Here is a 16,561-nt window from a genome sequence, read left to right as displayed (position 1 = left end):
CTGAAAAGAGAAACGTGTTCCCTTATTACTGTCTCAGCCCCTTCCAACAAAACAGCGCGAGAAGCTATTTTGGCAAAGCCGACAACTTTGGGCCAGTAATGAGGAGGTTAATTTTGTTTTGATTGCAGCAAATATTCAGCATGGGGAAAAACTGAGTCTGAAGGATGTTGATGACTTCTCTCTCACTGCCCCCATAAGCAGATCAGGAAAACAACTGAGCCATTTTGCATTCTGTTTACCAACCAATAAGCAATAACATTCACACACTGAGTGGAAAATTGCTCTGTTAAATAATAAAAATTGATGATGAAATCTTAACTTCGAAACCATTATTTTTAAATGGGGTCTACCTTGTTGAGAGGTTTATTCTTCCTACAACTTGGTGCATAAAAATGCCATCAATAAAAGCCAGTGGAAGCTTAAGAGGCAAGCATTTTGCACATTATTGGGAATAATAATTTGAAGGGCAGCCAATAATCAAGCTGCAAGAGGGTCCCTGGAGTTACAGGAAACACTGCGAGAGGCAAGGAGGCATAAAATTGCGCATAATACTAAATTTGCTGGTTAAGTGGCCTTTTTGTGAAGCTTCTGAAATATTCATTCTGTCCCTTTAAAAAGAAACACATGTACAGAGTATTTCATCTGCCTAATTTGTCATAGTTACACCAATGCAATGTACAGCATAAATATGAAGAGCGGAAAAAAATCAAGACTGCAATTTAGGTAAAAAAAATTGCAGTGTCAAGGACCATTTTTCTCCTAGCGAGATAAAAAAAAAAAAAAGTAAAGCCATGTGGCATTGGCGCTAAGGATGCACCAGGGGAATTGGACAAACAAAACACAGCACATCAAAATTATAGGGACAAAAGCTGTAGTGTGAGACATCGCGGGAGGACTCGAGGGAACGGGGAAAGAGGTCTGCAGAGTGTCTCTCTCCTCCCGCTCTTTGCAGAAAGTGGCCATCCTCCATCAGCACATAAAAACATAAATATAGTCTCTCCGGCTCACACTCTGGACACTCATAAAGATGCATGAACAAAACAAACCTATTATGAGAAGAGGAGTGCTTCTAAGCCCGTCTAGGTTTGAGTGCATTATTATTTAGAAAACATCAAAACGGGGTGCCTGCTTACAGCGTACTTGTTAGAGAAGCTCTCTTCTTTGTGGGTATACAAGTGTTGATTACTTTTAATTATGGTCATTAGTATGTGAGAGACACAGTATGACAAAAAAAAAGAGCAGCAAACCATCTACTAAACCTTATTTATTGTTAGAACACTACCCATCATTATACAAAACATGAATGTCAGTAAACAGAACCATAAACGAGCCTAATGATATTCCAGCTAGGGCATGGCTATCAAAGAGAGAGCAGTCTCAAGTCTCCGGAGTTATTTCAAACCTCCACTGTGACAGTGGAAGCATCCAGCAATTTATGCATATTTCTCAAACAGGCAATCAAACAATCATGCCCACTTCACACAGCAATGGTATGCTGGAAGTATTTTTAAAGTTTTAACTTTTCTCTTAAGCAACTTCTGTCACTTTTCATGAGTTATGTCAAGAACAATAACATGAATGCCTTAAAGGAGAGACTACCTAAACTCACCATGTACGCAGAATTCCTGGACAGAAAGAAAAGACACTGGGATAGAAAAGGAAGAAACTGTGACAATCGGTTTTTGCCATGCTTCAAGAATCACCCTTGCCAACCAACATATTCTGCAGTTTATTTTTTTTCCTAGTACACCGAGGCCTTAAGAATGGGAACACGCACAAATTCCATTAAGTGAGAATTTGCCATGATTAATGTTTTCTCACCCACCCTCGTTATGTGGTGATTTGTCTAAATTAAGAGAAATGGCCTATTTTTTCCATTGCTAGATCTTTTTGAGGAATTTTGACAAAGCATTTTTAACAATTTGTGATATTACCGGACACTGAAGCTTTTATTTCTCATACTTTGAACATTTTTATTAAATCACCATAACTACAAGATGGACATCAAATCTGTTGACACTGTTGAATAGTGTGTTAAAATAGCAGTTTAAATAGGCATAAAATGGTATTTCTTCAACAATAAGGTGATTTGCAAATAGATATTAGCTGAAAACTTGGCATATCTATGCGTGGTGTGCAGCATGTTTTGAGGAAATATGAGGAAATTAGACAAATGGAGGACAAAAGAAAAAGTGGTCTTCAGAAATGTTCTCAGCAGAAGGGTGGCTGTCAGAAGCCATTCTTAAAGAAGTGAAATGGTGTATGCTAAATTACACAAAACTGGTCTGAAAAATCAGTGGCAACAGGTCTTATGAAGTGATGAATCCAAATTTCACATTTTTTGATCAAATCATCATCAATGTGTACGGAGAAGTTCAGGAGAAAGGTACAACAGTGAGTATCCACAGCCATCTGTAAAATATGGTGGAAGCTGTTTCATGGTTTGGTAATGCATTTCAGCCAGTGGTGTTGGGATCTTGTCAAAATTATGAAATATAAGTACAGAAAAGCTGCATCTCGCCCTTAATTAAACATTGTGGAATCATCTTGACACAGAAAGGAACAAAAGGCATCCGATTTCCAAGGAAGAGCTTTGAATTTCAATAAAGCTTGCCTAAGAGTTCAGGTTGTTTTGAAGAATAAAGGAAAACCAAATACTGACTTTCAAACTTGTCAGAACTGTACAAACCCTATTTTTACCTTATATACTGCATTTCCATCTATTTTTTGCACACGTTTCAGTTTACTGCTTTCATTTTCCTACCAAAATAAAAAGAGAGATGTTGGCTCAAGTCTTCTACATAGCAATGTAAAGATAAAGGATGAAAGCAAGTGATTATAAACTTTCTAATAATATAACCATAAATGGTCAAAGTGAGGAATTTACAGTAATATCTAAGATAATGGATGAGTTGGTCCCTAAATTGGATAAGCAGGTGTGAAAATGGATGGATGGACCTTGAATACCATAATTTCTGTCCTGAGTTTAAACATAAACAATCCAACAAAACTTCCACTGTGAGTGGCTTACATGCTAACATTTCTTACTTTTAGAAGGCACACGGAGGTTGGACATGACAACCACCATTGAGTCGGCCTGGACCCTGAGGACATAGCTGGTCACGTTTTCATAATCCAGTGGTTTTGCCGTGGAGATGACGCCTGTCCTGTTGTTCACCTGAAAATGACCTGGAAACAAACAAGTGGCGTTTATGAAAAAGAGGAAAAATTGCACACATATAACACAGTAAACAGATTCACTGGTGAGTTCTATAGTTTTTAATTTCTTGCAACCAAATGGTGATATGACCAGAACTATATGACTTATTTTTTTACACAATTAACTACAAGAACTCTTGAGGTGCATGTGGACAAGCAACTATTGACTGAGGGTTCCTTCTATATACGTCTTCTATTTTTGGCTGACTGACCTGAGTCAGCCTCACACCTCTGCTCTTCTTTGCCAACAAGTATGAAAAGTGATGCACAGTTCCAAGTACATCAATACTGTCCTCTCTGACTCTACATAGACTTCTAAACAAACATCTAGATGTTTTTCACTGAGCATTTTAAGATCTAAATCTCATTTTCACGTTACATAAACTGTTTGGGTTTTTTTGCACCTAAAGTGGAATTTAGCACTTAGGGTCAAAATGACTGCATTGTATACTGTATAATCTGCAGGCCATACCTCGTTCGTTTCCTGCAACAATGGAGTAGAAGATGGTTTGATTGATAGCAGCAGCAAGAATAATCCCTACTGAAGTGCCAATAGGAGCCAGCTCACTAACTGGAGGGAACCTGAGGAGACATCAAACACAATCATAAACCAAACAGTCTGCCAAAACATAGTGGACCTAAATTCAGTATCACACCAAAAGCATAAAAACTGGATATAAAAGCAGCTACACAAAAGGTACAAAAGGTGTGTATTTTGTCCATTTTACAGACTTTCATAACATTGTTGCAAGAGTTATTCCATCCATGATGCGTCCAACAACCCACCTGCCAAATATCTTAAAAACCTAGTGTACCTGATGTGGGGTACTTAAGTCAGATATATTTAAGAACCTTGCATTTTTAAACATAGATTTATTTTGCACTGCTAAGGTAGTGGGAGGGTAAATCTGTGAGTGGATTCTTTTACGCTCGATCGTTTATTCATTAATTCCTCACATTCTTTGATATGTTGTTTCTTGAGCAAGCTTCACCAAAGCCCTTTAACCTTTAACTACAAAGAAACTGGATGGTTATCATGTAATAAGGCTCTTTTTTTTTTTTGGTCGATATGCTACTCTTTTAACAGTTATGCGTGACTATCAGCCACACAAGTGTGTAATCATATCCAGCAGATATGATTGTCACCACTCTCCACAGAAATTACAGCTGCCTTAAATAGCAGGGAACCCTGTCGTAGCAGTGTGACGGTGAGGGATGATTGAAGACGATAATGTCATCACACTGCAACACCCTCTTGTGATACTGTGTGTGCTTTCTCGTTTTTACTCTCATCTCTACATGTATGGTGTGTATGTGTTGCAGTTTTTATTCAAAGTTAGACTATTACTCACAGCAGCGGTAGGAAATCAGTGACAGCGTTTGTGGGAGTAATGCTCACAATAATCTCTGACTGTCATATTCTATTAAACAGAATATGTTCAGTCTGACTGAACAACATGGACTGCCGACTATCCATGTTTATGACATGTAATTAAACACTTTTATTGCTTTACTCTTTGCTGACACACACAAAAAAAACAACAACAACAAAATGCAGCACATTTAAGAATCTGTTATTGTAATTTCATAAAGCAACTCTCCCATTTTAGATGGCAGTTGTGAAATGAGAAAGATTGAATCCATTTATCAACGTGAAGAAGAAGAGCAAGAAAAACTATATTCAAACAGAAACAGAGGAGTGTATTGTCAGAAAAGATGTGCAGGTTTTGAGACGATAAATTACACTGGCCTTACTGCTCAATGAAGTAAAACAGCATGCAGAATCATCTTGGACAGTTTGCAGGTGTAACAGCTCATAGAGCAAGTTTTAGAAGAAAAACAAAGGTTCAAATAATACAGTGTTGAAGGACAAAAAGTTGTTATTTTAAAATGGTCTATTCATACTATTGGCTATAGTTACTGTTTCTGAAGACAACCAATCCTCAAGGACATTTTAGATTAAAAATAAATCTGTAAAATAGGAGCTGTTCTCTTTTACAAAGAATGACACGCTATTCATCCTCGGAGATATTATTGTGGCCTGCACTGGAATGACTGCCTGCATTAATAACACTTTCATCAAAAATACAGCCACGTTACTGACACATCAATAACGTGTTGTTTGGATGATACTAAAAGACTTCTGTTCGGTTTCCCTTCGGGTATGCTATTGTGCTGTCGCTGAATAATTGCTCTGTCTCTGTGGCACCCGGGAGCAGGAATCCACGCCATGCTTCACAGTGATGGGAACCAATTTATTAATGTGGTCTTCACGTAAGTAGATTACCTGGCTCGGGAACAACCGGTTGACAAAAACACAGAGGCAGTGTGAGCACAATGTGAGAACAGTGCTGTGCAAAACAGCCCAAAATGTCAGTCTCATAACTGTGCCATTCATCGGAATCCAGGATCCAACACAATGGCTATCCTCAATTTTAAAGTAACCTTCACTTCACTGCTAGTACACTTACAATCCACTGTCTTGTATTATATACTGTACATATTAATATAGAACGCAGATTAATACCACAAAAATTGAAATATATATTCTTTAAATACAAAACTGTAAAAAAGTCTTGTGCCACCCACCTTTTCTTTACATTTTGCTTCTAAGCAGCCAGACTTTTTCTTTTGTTTTTGTTTTTTTTAAACGTGGTGTTGAAAAATAGATATCCTGGCTTTTATGAAGGAAACTTTTCTTAACAGTCCAGTCCTTTGTACATGACCATCATTTTCCATTTTCAGAGGATTTATGTTTTTGTTAGTTAAGCCAATCAGCACAGACCTATGCATCAATCAAGCACAAGCATGGTTTGAATCCATCATCTGTTTGCTTGCATCTTCTGCTGCATTTGCATTGGTTTTCTTCAACTATTCTGGCTTCCTCCCACAGTCCAAAGACATATTACTTATTGGTATTGTAATTGTAAATGTACCCCCTACTAATTTTCCAGTGATTCAAGATCTAAAGGAGGATTAATTGGTGTTTCTAGGCTAATAAATAAATTAAATAAACTGACAGTGATAAGACAATACCTCAAGGTTGAAATTGTATCTGCACACCCTTTATTGTTTATATATTGTTAAGTAAGTAAGTAAATAAGTTTAGTTAATGGTGTTTGGTCTACAGATCACAAAAATCTAATTAAATGCTAAATCTATATATGCATATGTCTTTATGTTGTCAGTATATGAAACTGATACCCAAGAACTCATATTGTCTTTGCTGTTCATACATACATCCTGCTAAAAATGTGTCCCGTCTGTAAAAGACAACTTGTGTCAGCCTCATATGTATCATTCTTGAGGCCTTAAGCTGGATTTTTTGCTCTTCCTACTGCAGCAACCGCATCCAAAAAATAACACATTTGGGCCTCGGCGTGAAGACCGAGATAAGCTGAGGTGGTGGTAAGCGTGAACCACCTCAGGTGAGCTTTATAGGCAGCAGGCCCTCCAATCTAGGCAAGCAACACAATCACACCAGACCATGGAAAACATTATCTACCCAAAAGCAATGGACCTCATGTGATGACCTTTTCCCTTTGATATTTAAAACCCCTCTGTTGTAATTCCATGCCAGATTCACCAAATTTGAGCAGATCCTCAAATTTGGTGAATCGTAAAAACCTCCTTTACGTTGTCGTTCTTGGTGACTTATTATTAGAAACATGCTGTATCCCAAATTGCTCCACTGGAACCTTTAATGGGAACATTTTATTCCCAAGAGTTAAAATACATGAATAATATTTATAAACCCACAACAGGAAGAAAGAAAAACAAAAATGAAAAATCCTTACCCTTCTAGTTAAATTTTACCTCACTTATTTAAGATGATTTCTTTAGCATAATGGACTCCCAAAGTCATTCTTCACAACTCTGAAGTCATATTTATTTTTCTGTAGTGAAAAAAACGAAGGTTATTTGTAAGAGAAATGTTTCAGCTTTGGCGATCGTGGCTTTGGTAAAACTTTGGAATGGAGCAGGAGAGGACCTATTCAAAGGTTTTTCTCAGTTGGTCTTTAAGTCTGAGTGGGGTATGAAAGACTGTGCACAGCTTGCAACAAGCTGCATGGTGTGATTGCCAGGAAGAGGCAGAGCTGACATGTTATCACTTCCCTACATAGTGGGTCTGCCTGAGGGTTGTGAGCTGCTGCGAAATGACAAAGAGGGTGTGAAGGCATCTGAAGTGTGCAGATTAGTATAAAGGTACATCCACATGTAGACAGGAAGAATGACAGAAGGGTTTGTAGAAACAATACATAGTGATAGCTAGGCATGATAAGAATTAGAGATTCCAATTCCATTGTCGAAGAAAACCGAGATTATGATTTTTGGTAGTAATGCCCTTCGTGCCAAACTCCGCGATGCCTTTGGTTTTCTTAGTTGTTCTCTCTCTGATACTGTCAGGAATCTGGGTGTCTTATTTGACAGCTCCTTTTCACTTGACAAACAAGTGTCTGCTGTTGTCAGATCTAGTTTTTACCAGCTTCGTCTTACCTCTAAGGCTAGGCGCTATATCCCGCATAAAGACCTCGAAAAGCTCATCCACGCCTTTGTAACGTCGAGGCTAGACTATTGTAATTCACTTTATTGTGGTCTCCACTCTTCCCTTTTACAGAGATTACAGACAGTTCAGAATGCTGCAGCTCGCATTCTAACTAAAACCAGCAAGTTTGCCCACATTACTCCTGTCCTTGCCGAGCTGCACTGGTTGCCTGTCAAATATCGTATTCAATTTAAAATTTTGTTGTTTACTTTTAAAATTACTAACAACACTGCACCCAGCTACCTTAAGGACCTTTTAAACCCTTATGCTCCTGCTAGGGCTTTAAGGTCATCGTCACAGTTACTGCTGGCTCAGCCCAGATCTCGACTTAAGACTAGAGGTGATCGATCGTTTGCTCTTGTCGCACCTGTGCTGTGGAACAATCTCCCGATTGGCATCCGGGCATCTGATTCTATTCATTCTTTTAAATCACAGCTTAAAACATATCTTTTTAAACTTGCCTTCTCCACCTTTTAATTGCTGGTTTGTTTGTTTGTTTGTTTGGTTGCTGTGACCTATTGACCTCTTGTATTAATTCCCTCCTATCTTTCTATTGGTGTCTTTTATTATGGTGGTACAGCTTTTATCTTGCTATTACCCATGTGCTGTAGTCATTCTTATTGGTAGCTTTTATCTATGAACATAACTCGTTATTTTTATTTATCCGTTATCAATGTTTGAACCTTTTATTGTTTTATGTAAAGCATGCCCAAGGCTTTTAAATGTGCTCTATAAATAAAGATTGTTGTTGTTGTTGTCGATATCACTTATCAATTTGATTCTTCATTGGCTCTGTTTTGAAAGTCACCACCAGCATGCAGCAATAAAGAAATTACATTCATGCAAATATATTGTATGCTGTGGAAACGTTTATGCATGTTTGTTGAGGTATTTCCCCTCTTTGTTGTGATCAGTGTTGGAGTCGTTACTCAAAAAAAGGTCATTATTACACATATTACACACAACACTTAAAAGTAATGTGGTACATTACTTAATTACTCCCGGCAAAAAGTAATTCGTTATAGCCTACTACTCGTTACATTACTTTCACATTGCTCTGTAAAATAACTCTGTAAAACAGTTGAAACACACGCTCTCATAATCACCATTTAACAATAGAAATCTGAGACTACAACACCGCACACAATTCCTAATGAGGATACACATATCTAAGATCTTTGTCTTCGTAGAATACAAAGATGCCCGCACAAAACAAAGATAAAAACCAGCATAAAAAGGCGACTGTGAACAGGTAGAAACGGAAGTTGCAGCCTGGCTGCTGATTGATTGTTATGTGTTGAAGTCGAGGGTCTGGCTGCTGAGGTTGGCATTCACTCCGGGTTCTTGGCTAGCTTAGCGTTAGCTTGGCAGATGCTTGCGAACCAAAGTTGTGTTAGTAGCATGTTGCGTTAGTTTCTGTCCTTGATGCAGTTTTCCACTTTGCCACTTACGTTTCCTTTTACGCAAAAAAATAAAAAATAAAAGTCAATATCCATGCAGTAGACTGTGTTGCTATTTTCCTCCACAAACACTAGAACTGAAATCAGTTTAGGAAGTGGACTACTAGCAACTGGTTTTCTACATGAACTGGTTCTCAATTCCCATTCCTACTGATAGTTTCAAAGAGTCAATTATGCATAATGCAATATCATATAGTGAACAGGGCCAAATTCACTTTTCATTTCTTTCGTATTCAGATGAGCAAAGATGCCATCAAGAGAGAGAGTGGGAGAGCGAGAGAAAGTAAACGAGAGAAAGAAAAATAAAGAGAGGAGGAAGATGCTGGCACATCTACAGGCAGCAGAGAATCCTGGTGTCAACATTAGGGAGGGTGAATGACATGCTGCTGAGAAGCGTGGGCAGCACACAGGTGTCAGCGAGCACTTTGCCCCAGGGCCAATGGAGAAGTGATGCTTACGAGACAAGGCAGAGGCGTATAATCCTTGTCGAGCACCACAGGGGCCTCTGTTACAGTGTCTACTATCCTTCTACCTCGCCTTCCCTTTTCTTTCATGCACTGCATCACAGCCAGAACAAGAGGTGAGGGATGGTGACCTTGCTGAGTCTCTGCTACGGTCCGTGCTCCTTTGGTGGATATGCAGATTTAGTGCCACGGAAGGTCTGGATCAACCTCAAATCCTAGACGTGAGTCATTTAACTGTAAAGTGTTCACAAGCAAATTGCATAAACAGTGTGCAAATGTCCATAAATACATACTCGGGAAACTGTTGCAATACATTTCCTACCTGAATGTTGATGTTGGCAGTACGCTTCAGTTTTGGTTCAACAATTATAAATCAGTCTAACTCAATAACTGTTGAGGTGGATTTGTGCTCGAGAGTTTGTTAGTTAGCTCTTGTGTCACCCTGGTGTGAACTTGTTTGTTCCTGCCTGGAAGCAAATTCTACGAATGACAAACATTGACTCATCTGACTTGCACTAAATTATATATAGGGAATGTATTTAAGCTCCTGCTTGAACACAAGTTGGCACAGAGGAAAAACACTCAATGTTCATGCTCTCCATTAAGGCGGCAAATTTAAGGAATTTTGACAGCCCAGGCAAAGTCAGCTCAGTCACAGCATGATTTACACAGTGAGTAGCCTGTTCGGGTGAATCTTATCACGGGATATTAAAATTAATTAGTTGGCAACATAAAAAAAAGAAAAAAAAATGTGGAGGACTTCTATAGTGTTGCATGTATTTATGAGAGCCTTGTTCTAGATATTGGGAACTGTACAGCAGTGTAGTTAGCCAATTTATTTTAAAAATGAACAGTCCTTCAAATTTTCAGAACACCATCCAGGTTCACCCCATAGCTGCACTATAACCATTTTGCTTTTTTAATGTTTATGAATATTTTGCTTGATTAATTTCTGACTTCTCAGAGGTCCAGTCTGTTGGCTCAAATTTGAGTATAAAAGCCTGTATTCAGTTCATTTGCCCAACAAATAACCATATGATTTTAAGTTTTAAACAAGTTTTTGACACTTTTCTAAAATATTCACGTTTTATTGTTTTTATGGAAGGTGATGATAAGAATCAATTTAATAAAAATGAATGTATCAACATATACAGTATAATGTATTCAAGGCCAAAAGTATTCCTCTTTTTTTAAGCATGTCAACATAAAAAGCTAACAACTCTTTCATATAATGTAATATCACTGCACTGAGAGTTTATAGTCTTGTGTGCTATTGACTGAAGGTCAGACTTTAAAGATTACATGCTATGTTTGGCAAGACCAAAGAGGGGTGGAGAAACAAAGTGGGAATAGGCAAGTGAGAAACAGAGATAAAGGTATTATAGGGTCCCTGGACCACTCAAGATATTCGAAAGGTTTTGAAAACTAGTGCCATGATAGCTTAGATATTTCAAAGTTATCTTTTTTGGCAAGACTCAATTCTCTTCCTAGAATACACAATATAATACAACCAATGTGAAGAAAAAAAAAGATCCAAAAAGCCCACAATAAAAGCACAGCATAAGCTGTAATTCTGTCTGTTGAAAGTACACATTAAGTAGCATTAACAAATCAAATAGATACAGAATACATCTACTCCTTAAGAGCCCTCTACACTCAACAAAAATATAAAATTGACATTTCAACTGCTTTACTGCCTTCTGCTGTTACATATACAGAAAATGGAAATCACAAAATATGATGCATGAGTTTGCTTTGAGCAAAGTAGGAGTGCGGAAACTTATATGTGTAAGCGAGAGCCTATTTTCAAGCAATATAGAGCTAGAACCCCCCCCCCCCCAATATATTATTAGATTAACCAGAGAGTCAAAGGCATTATTTCAACCGAGAAACAATACTGTGCAATGATTCAGACATACTGTGGCAGCTCGAATCTGAAGGCAGATAATAGATATTACTATAACCAGATAGCATCAGATAGCATTAGAGACAAATGGAAATACCTTATAGCTAAAAACCTTTAGAAGTTTAAAAAATAGCAGGTGGTAAAGACAGCAGATATTACAGCTATGCTTATGAAAATGGAAGTGCACATTTACATCAAGACTAGAGTGGTGAAATGCAACAGCCTGATCATTTTTAGCACCTGCTGTAAGATCATTGCTGTATCTCATGCTCCTAATCATTCCTTTCTTCTTCTTGCACTATTTATTGTGGCGACCCTTTCATAAATGTGAATTGATTGAGCTAATAAAAGAAAACACTCATTTAAAGTAACATAAAGCAAGTTCTGACTGCTTAGAGGGTGAAGTGTAGATTCCAGAAAGGAAAAAAAACCTTATTGTGTAAGCTGTCTGCTGGAAATGACTGCCTTTGGAGTTGTATAGGCTACTTTACAAGTAAGCAAACAGAAGAACAAAGAACATACTGATTGCCACTTTAAATGTACAATCATGCCATCTTTATATTATGATGGTAAAAGTAGATTGTAACCATCTAATGATGTTGCTGCAATCTGTGTTATTAACAATTAATTTTACAATAACAATCAGTTTTGACAAGAAAACACTTTCTTCATTTTTTTGAGAAAGACGAGGCCAACACAGTTGTAATGTGAGAAAATGTCTGGGTCACGTCCTTCTGCAAATTGCATCTGAATAAAATAAAGTGCCTCTGTTAATGTACAGCACTCTAGTTTAAACTCTTAACAGCTGAAGTGCAATAACCTTTTGCCAAGTATTGTTCAACTTCTATACTGTGGTAACATATTATGTTTTTGTTTTAATTATACATCTTATTTAGCAATCACTATAGTTCAAGCTATTTCACCATTTTTGAGACAATATTGTTACATTACATGTTCATCTAAAAGTGTAATTTGGCACTTTTCAATTTATGGCTCGAGTGCAAATATCTCCCTCGAGGTTGCCAGCACTGCACAGGCAATGTGACATACTTGCAAGCTTTCAAATACAATATTATCATTAATGTAGAGCAGTTCAAAAAGACACATGTTTTTCTTGAAACGATCAAGGCTTCCCCATATTCCTAAGTTTGTGTACAATTGAAAAATCCATTACCCACGCCAGCAAAGTCTCTCTCAGCTGTATACCAAATGTAATGCAGGCAGATATTAACAAGCAATGTTTATGAACGTGTGACTCACAGTTACCAATAGGTTCTTGGAAAAAAGAGAATCTAACAAACAACTAATAAACTTCTTAGAAATCTGACACTCCTGGCATGAAGTGATGCTTAACTATGTGTTTTCAAATTATAGCATCCTGTTCTATAAAATGAGAGAACAATGTTTACAGCTTTTTCTGATCATGCTCCTCCCTGTGCTGTACTACGAGGGACTTATCCACCAGACGAAGAATTTCATTTGTATTCACAGCAGCCTTTTTTTCTTCGTTCCACAAGAAAGAAAAGCGGCTTTAATATGAAAAATATGAAAATACGAAAAACACTGGCAAAGCTGGCAAATTAACATTTACTGTGCAGCCAGACGCTGTTTGCCAGGTTAGCCATGTCAGCCCACAGGACATCACTTCACATATCATCCACCGGGTTATTTCGCATACAAGAGGAGCAAGCAATGTTTGGATGCTGGCGGATGACTGTGTTGTCCAAACTAAGGCCAGCTTTTTGAGGCTTGCAATGTGATACCACAAGGTGCCATGAGGGCACTGCTGCCCTTCTGCATGTTTTACACTCAAATTAGCCACTCTACTACATCAACACCTGGAGGTTTTACTCACAGAAAGAGATTAGTACTACTCTACCTAGCAGAATAGAGAAAAGGCAGCATACAAACTCTGTTGGGCTGGTCAGCACAAACTATAAAGACCCCTTTTTAATGTTGTGTGTGAGGGTCCAGTCACATGTCTGAAGTCGGCACATGAGAAGATAAAAATACTTTGCTTTAATACTGGACACCATGACATGATGTGGTATTGAAAAGGAGACAGCCAGCTGGGATTTACTTGCCTAAAAAACTGTAAAAACTGAACTGAGTTCGTATTGGTTGGAAGCATTATGGGAATCTTGTGAGCCCAAATTCACTCAAGCAAGAAGGACACAGATGTCTTTTTCAGAAATACTTTATATAGCAATGAAGATATAAAGAAGAACAATGTGAGTTCTTATTTCTTTATACTGAATTAGCATGTCCTAAAATATTGTGATACATGGGGGGAGCTCAAAACTAAAGTCAGATATGATATTAAATATGAATTCTGTTCATATTTGATATGTGAGTCATGGCATAAACTAAGAGACTATTATAGTTCATGTTCTGCCAAACTGCAAAACACTTTCTTCCCCCAAGCCGTCAGACTCCTGAACACTCAGTGACTGGACTGAGACACACACACACACACCTTCATACACATCACTGCCTCAAGCACTTATCTACACAATCTCATACACAGACACACATGCATACCTTCATACATCAAGTTACTTTTTGCACAACTCACTGTCATTGTTGCACTTTTCTATTGCACTGTTGTGTCTGTATTGTTCTGTTCTGTCTGGTGTTGCACTTTGTTTTTTGCAATTTTTGCACACTTGCACTTTATGTAGTCCTGTGTTGATTGACTGTTATATGTTATATGTACTGTAGCACCATTTTAGGAACATTGTCTTGCTTCACTGTGTACTGTACCACTTCACGCGATTGAAATGACAATAAAGCCACTTGACTTGATTTATCATTGGGCTGCACATGGCCGACTGAAAACTTCATCTATCAAACGCAAACAACGTTTCTACACATAATTGCTCTATATTGTTATTGAGTCTTATTTGGAAAGTTAGTGTGAGCCTATAATAGTTATCATACTGCTGTCTTTCCCAGCTCTCAGCATGGACCTTTATGTGATATTTGGGATTTGTGTGGTGAATGAGACGTGTCTGTTAGACAGCCAAGTGATGCCTGCCTGTTTAGCAGAGACAAGTGAAAGGTCAGTGTGTTTCTAGTGTTTAGATGTTTAAGGCTCAGGGCACCAGACTCAAACTTGTGGCTAAAAATCAATCATGCCCTTCAGCAGCATGAAAGAGCTCCCCAACTTACAGCTGTGATTCAGGAGGAGGAAGAAAGGATAGCAGAAAAGCATGACAGATAGATGGAAAAAGAGAGGGCTTTTTCCCCTTCTTTAAATGTAGGTTTTCAGAGAGGCATAGTGGCGGTTGTGTGGGTGAGCATGCTGTACGGTTTACAGCTAACCCTTTAAATGCTTGGCAATAACGATAGCTGAGTAGGCTGTGAACACCTCTATCACTTGTATAAATGTCTGGCAAAACAACAGTCCCAAGAAGGCTGCCAATAAAAGTGATGTATGCTATGAAAGCCTGTCATCTGACTAATTATTTAAGAATTACAACCTTGTCTGAAATGAAAATGTGATTTGGATTGGTTCTGTCTAAAAATGATAAAAGCAGTTTTCCACCTGATGTCAGGAACAGTTGATGGAGGATATGTAGTTGAGTAGCATCTTCCTGTTTAGTTATCTAAAATGAGCAGTAATAGTTTTGTGGAGTACATCCTTATATAGGCTAACTCAGTGTTTTTTGATTAGTAGCAAATGGCTGTGGAGTCCAGCATGACTGGTATTTCAAACTACAGGGTATCTTGCAAGTTGAGGCATAGTGTAGCCATTTATGAATCAGATTACTGAGAACATTAAATCAGTCACTGTGGTCAGAGGGCATCTATAGGGAATTTATGCAGTGCTGTGGTCTATAAATATAACAAAACTGCAGACTAAAATACTACAGTATTACACGCTATAAACTATAAACTATGTCTCTCTCAACCACCCAGGTTAGGAGGGAACTGAGGAGGATTAATGGCAAGAAGGCAGCGGGCCCAGATGGCATCAGCTCGAGGGTCGTCAGGTCCTGCGCGGACCAACTGTGTGGGGTGATGGAGCACCTCTTCAACCTGAGCCTGAGGTTGGGAAGAGTCCCACAGCTCTGGAAAACCTCCTGTGTTGTACCAGTGCCAAAGACTTCACGCCCCAAGGACCTCAACAGCTACAGGCCGGTGGCTCTGACATCCCACCTGATGAAGACCCTGGAGCGGTTGGTCCTGGCTCAGCTTCGGCGCCTAACAAGCTCATCACTGGACCCACTTCAGTTTGCCTACCAGCCTGGCATTGGCGCGGATGATGCCGTCATTCACCTCCTACATCGTTCCCTCGCTCACCTGGAGACCGCTGGAAGCACTGTGAGAATCATGTTCTTTGATTTCTCCAGTGCCTTCAACACTATTCTTCCCTCGGTTCTGAAGGACAAGCTGGAGAACTCTGGAGTGGACCATCACCTCACTACCTGGATTTTGGACTACCTCACCGACCGACCACAGTATGTGAGGACTCAGGGCTGTGTGTCGGACAGGGTCGTCTGCAGTACGGGGGCCCCACAGGGAACGGTTCTGGCTCCGTTCCTCTTCACCATCTACACTGCAGACTTCTCCCACAATTCCACCCAGTGCTTCCTGCAGAAGTTCTCTGATGACTCTGCAATAGTCGGCCTCATCACTGATGGGGACGACAAGGAGTACAGAGGACTGACTCAAGACTTTGTGGACTGGTGCCAGCTGAACTACCTCCAGATCAACGCCAGTAAAACCAAGGAGCTGGTGGTAGACTTCCGCAGGCACAAGCATTCTCCACTGCAACCACTGAACATCCAGGGTATGGACATTGAGGCTGTGGACAGCTACAGGTACCTTGGTGTTCATCTGAACAACAGACTGGACTGGACTCATAACTCAGACGCCCTCTACAGGAAAGGGCAGAGCAGGCTGTACCTGCTGCGGAGACTCAGGTCGTTTGGAGTGGAGGGCCCACTCCTGAAGACCTTCT

At 39.1% G+C, this 16,561-nt stretch overlaps 1 protein-coding gene across 1 annotated transcript in view; it reads right to left on the bottom strand.

Annotated features, from left to right (window-relative positions):
• The window catches only part of LOC308388051 (protocadherin-15-like), a 219,534-nt gene that overhangs the window by 29,753 nt on the left and 173,220 nt on the right, over positions 1-16,561 (bottom strand). Inside the window, exons 26-27 of the mRNA XM_080868525.1 lie at positions 3,692-3,801; positions 3,049-3,189 (exon numbers count right to left, since the gene is read on the bottom strand). Of these exons, the coding sequence (XP_080724651.1) occupies positions 3,049-3,189; positions 3,692-3,801 (251 nt within the window). The remainder of the gene's footprint in view (positions 1-3,048; positions 3,190-3,691; positions 3,802-16,561) is intronic.

This window comes from Rhamphochromis sp. 'chilingali' (assembly GCF_963969265.1).
Source record: "Rhamphochromis sp. 'chilingali' genome assembly, chromosome: 20".
In the NCBI taxonomy this organism is placed as follows: Eukaryota; Metazoa; Chordata; class Actinopteri; order Cichliformes; family Cichlidae; genus Rhamphochromis; species Rhamphochromis sp. 'chilingali'.
The sequence above is the reverse complement of the archived record's forward strand: the minus strand, read 5'-3'. Positions and strand labels throughout refer to the sequence as shown.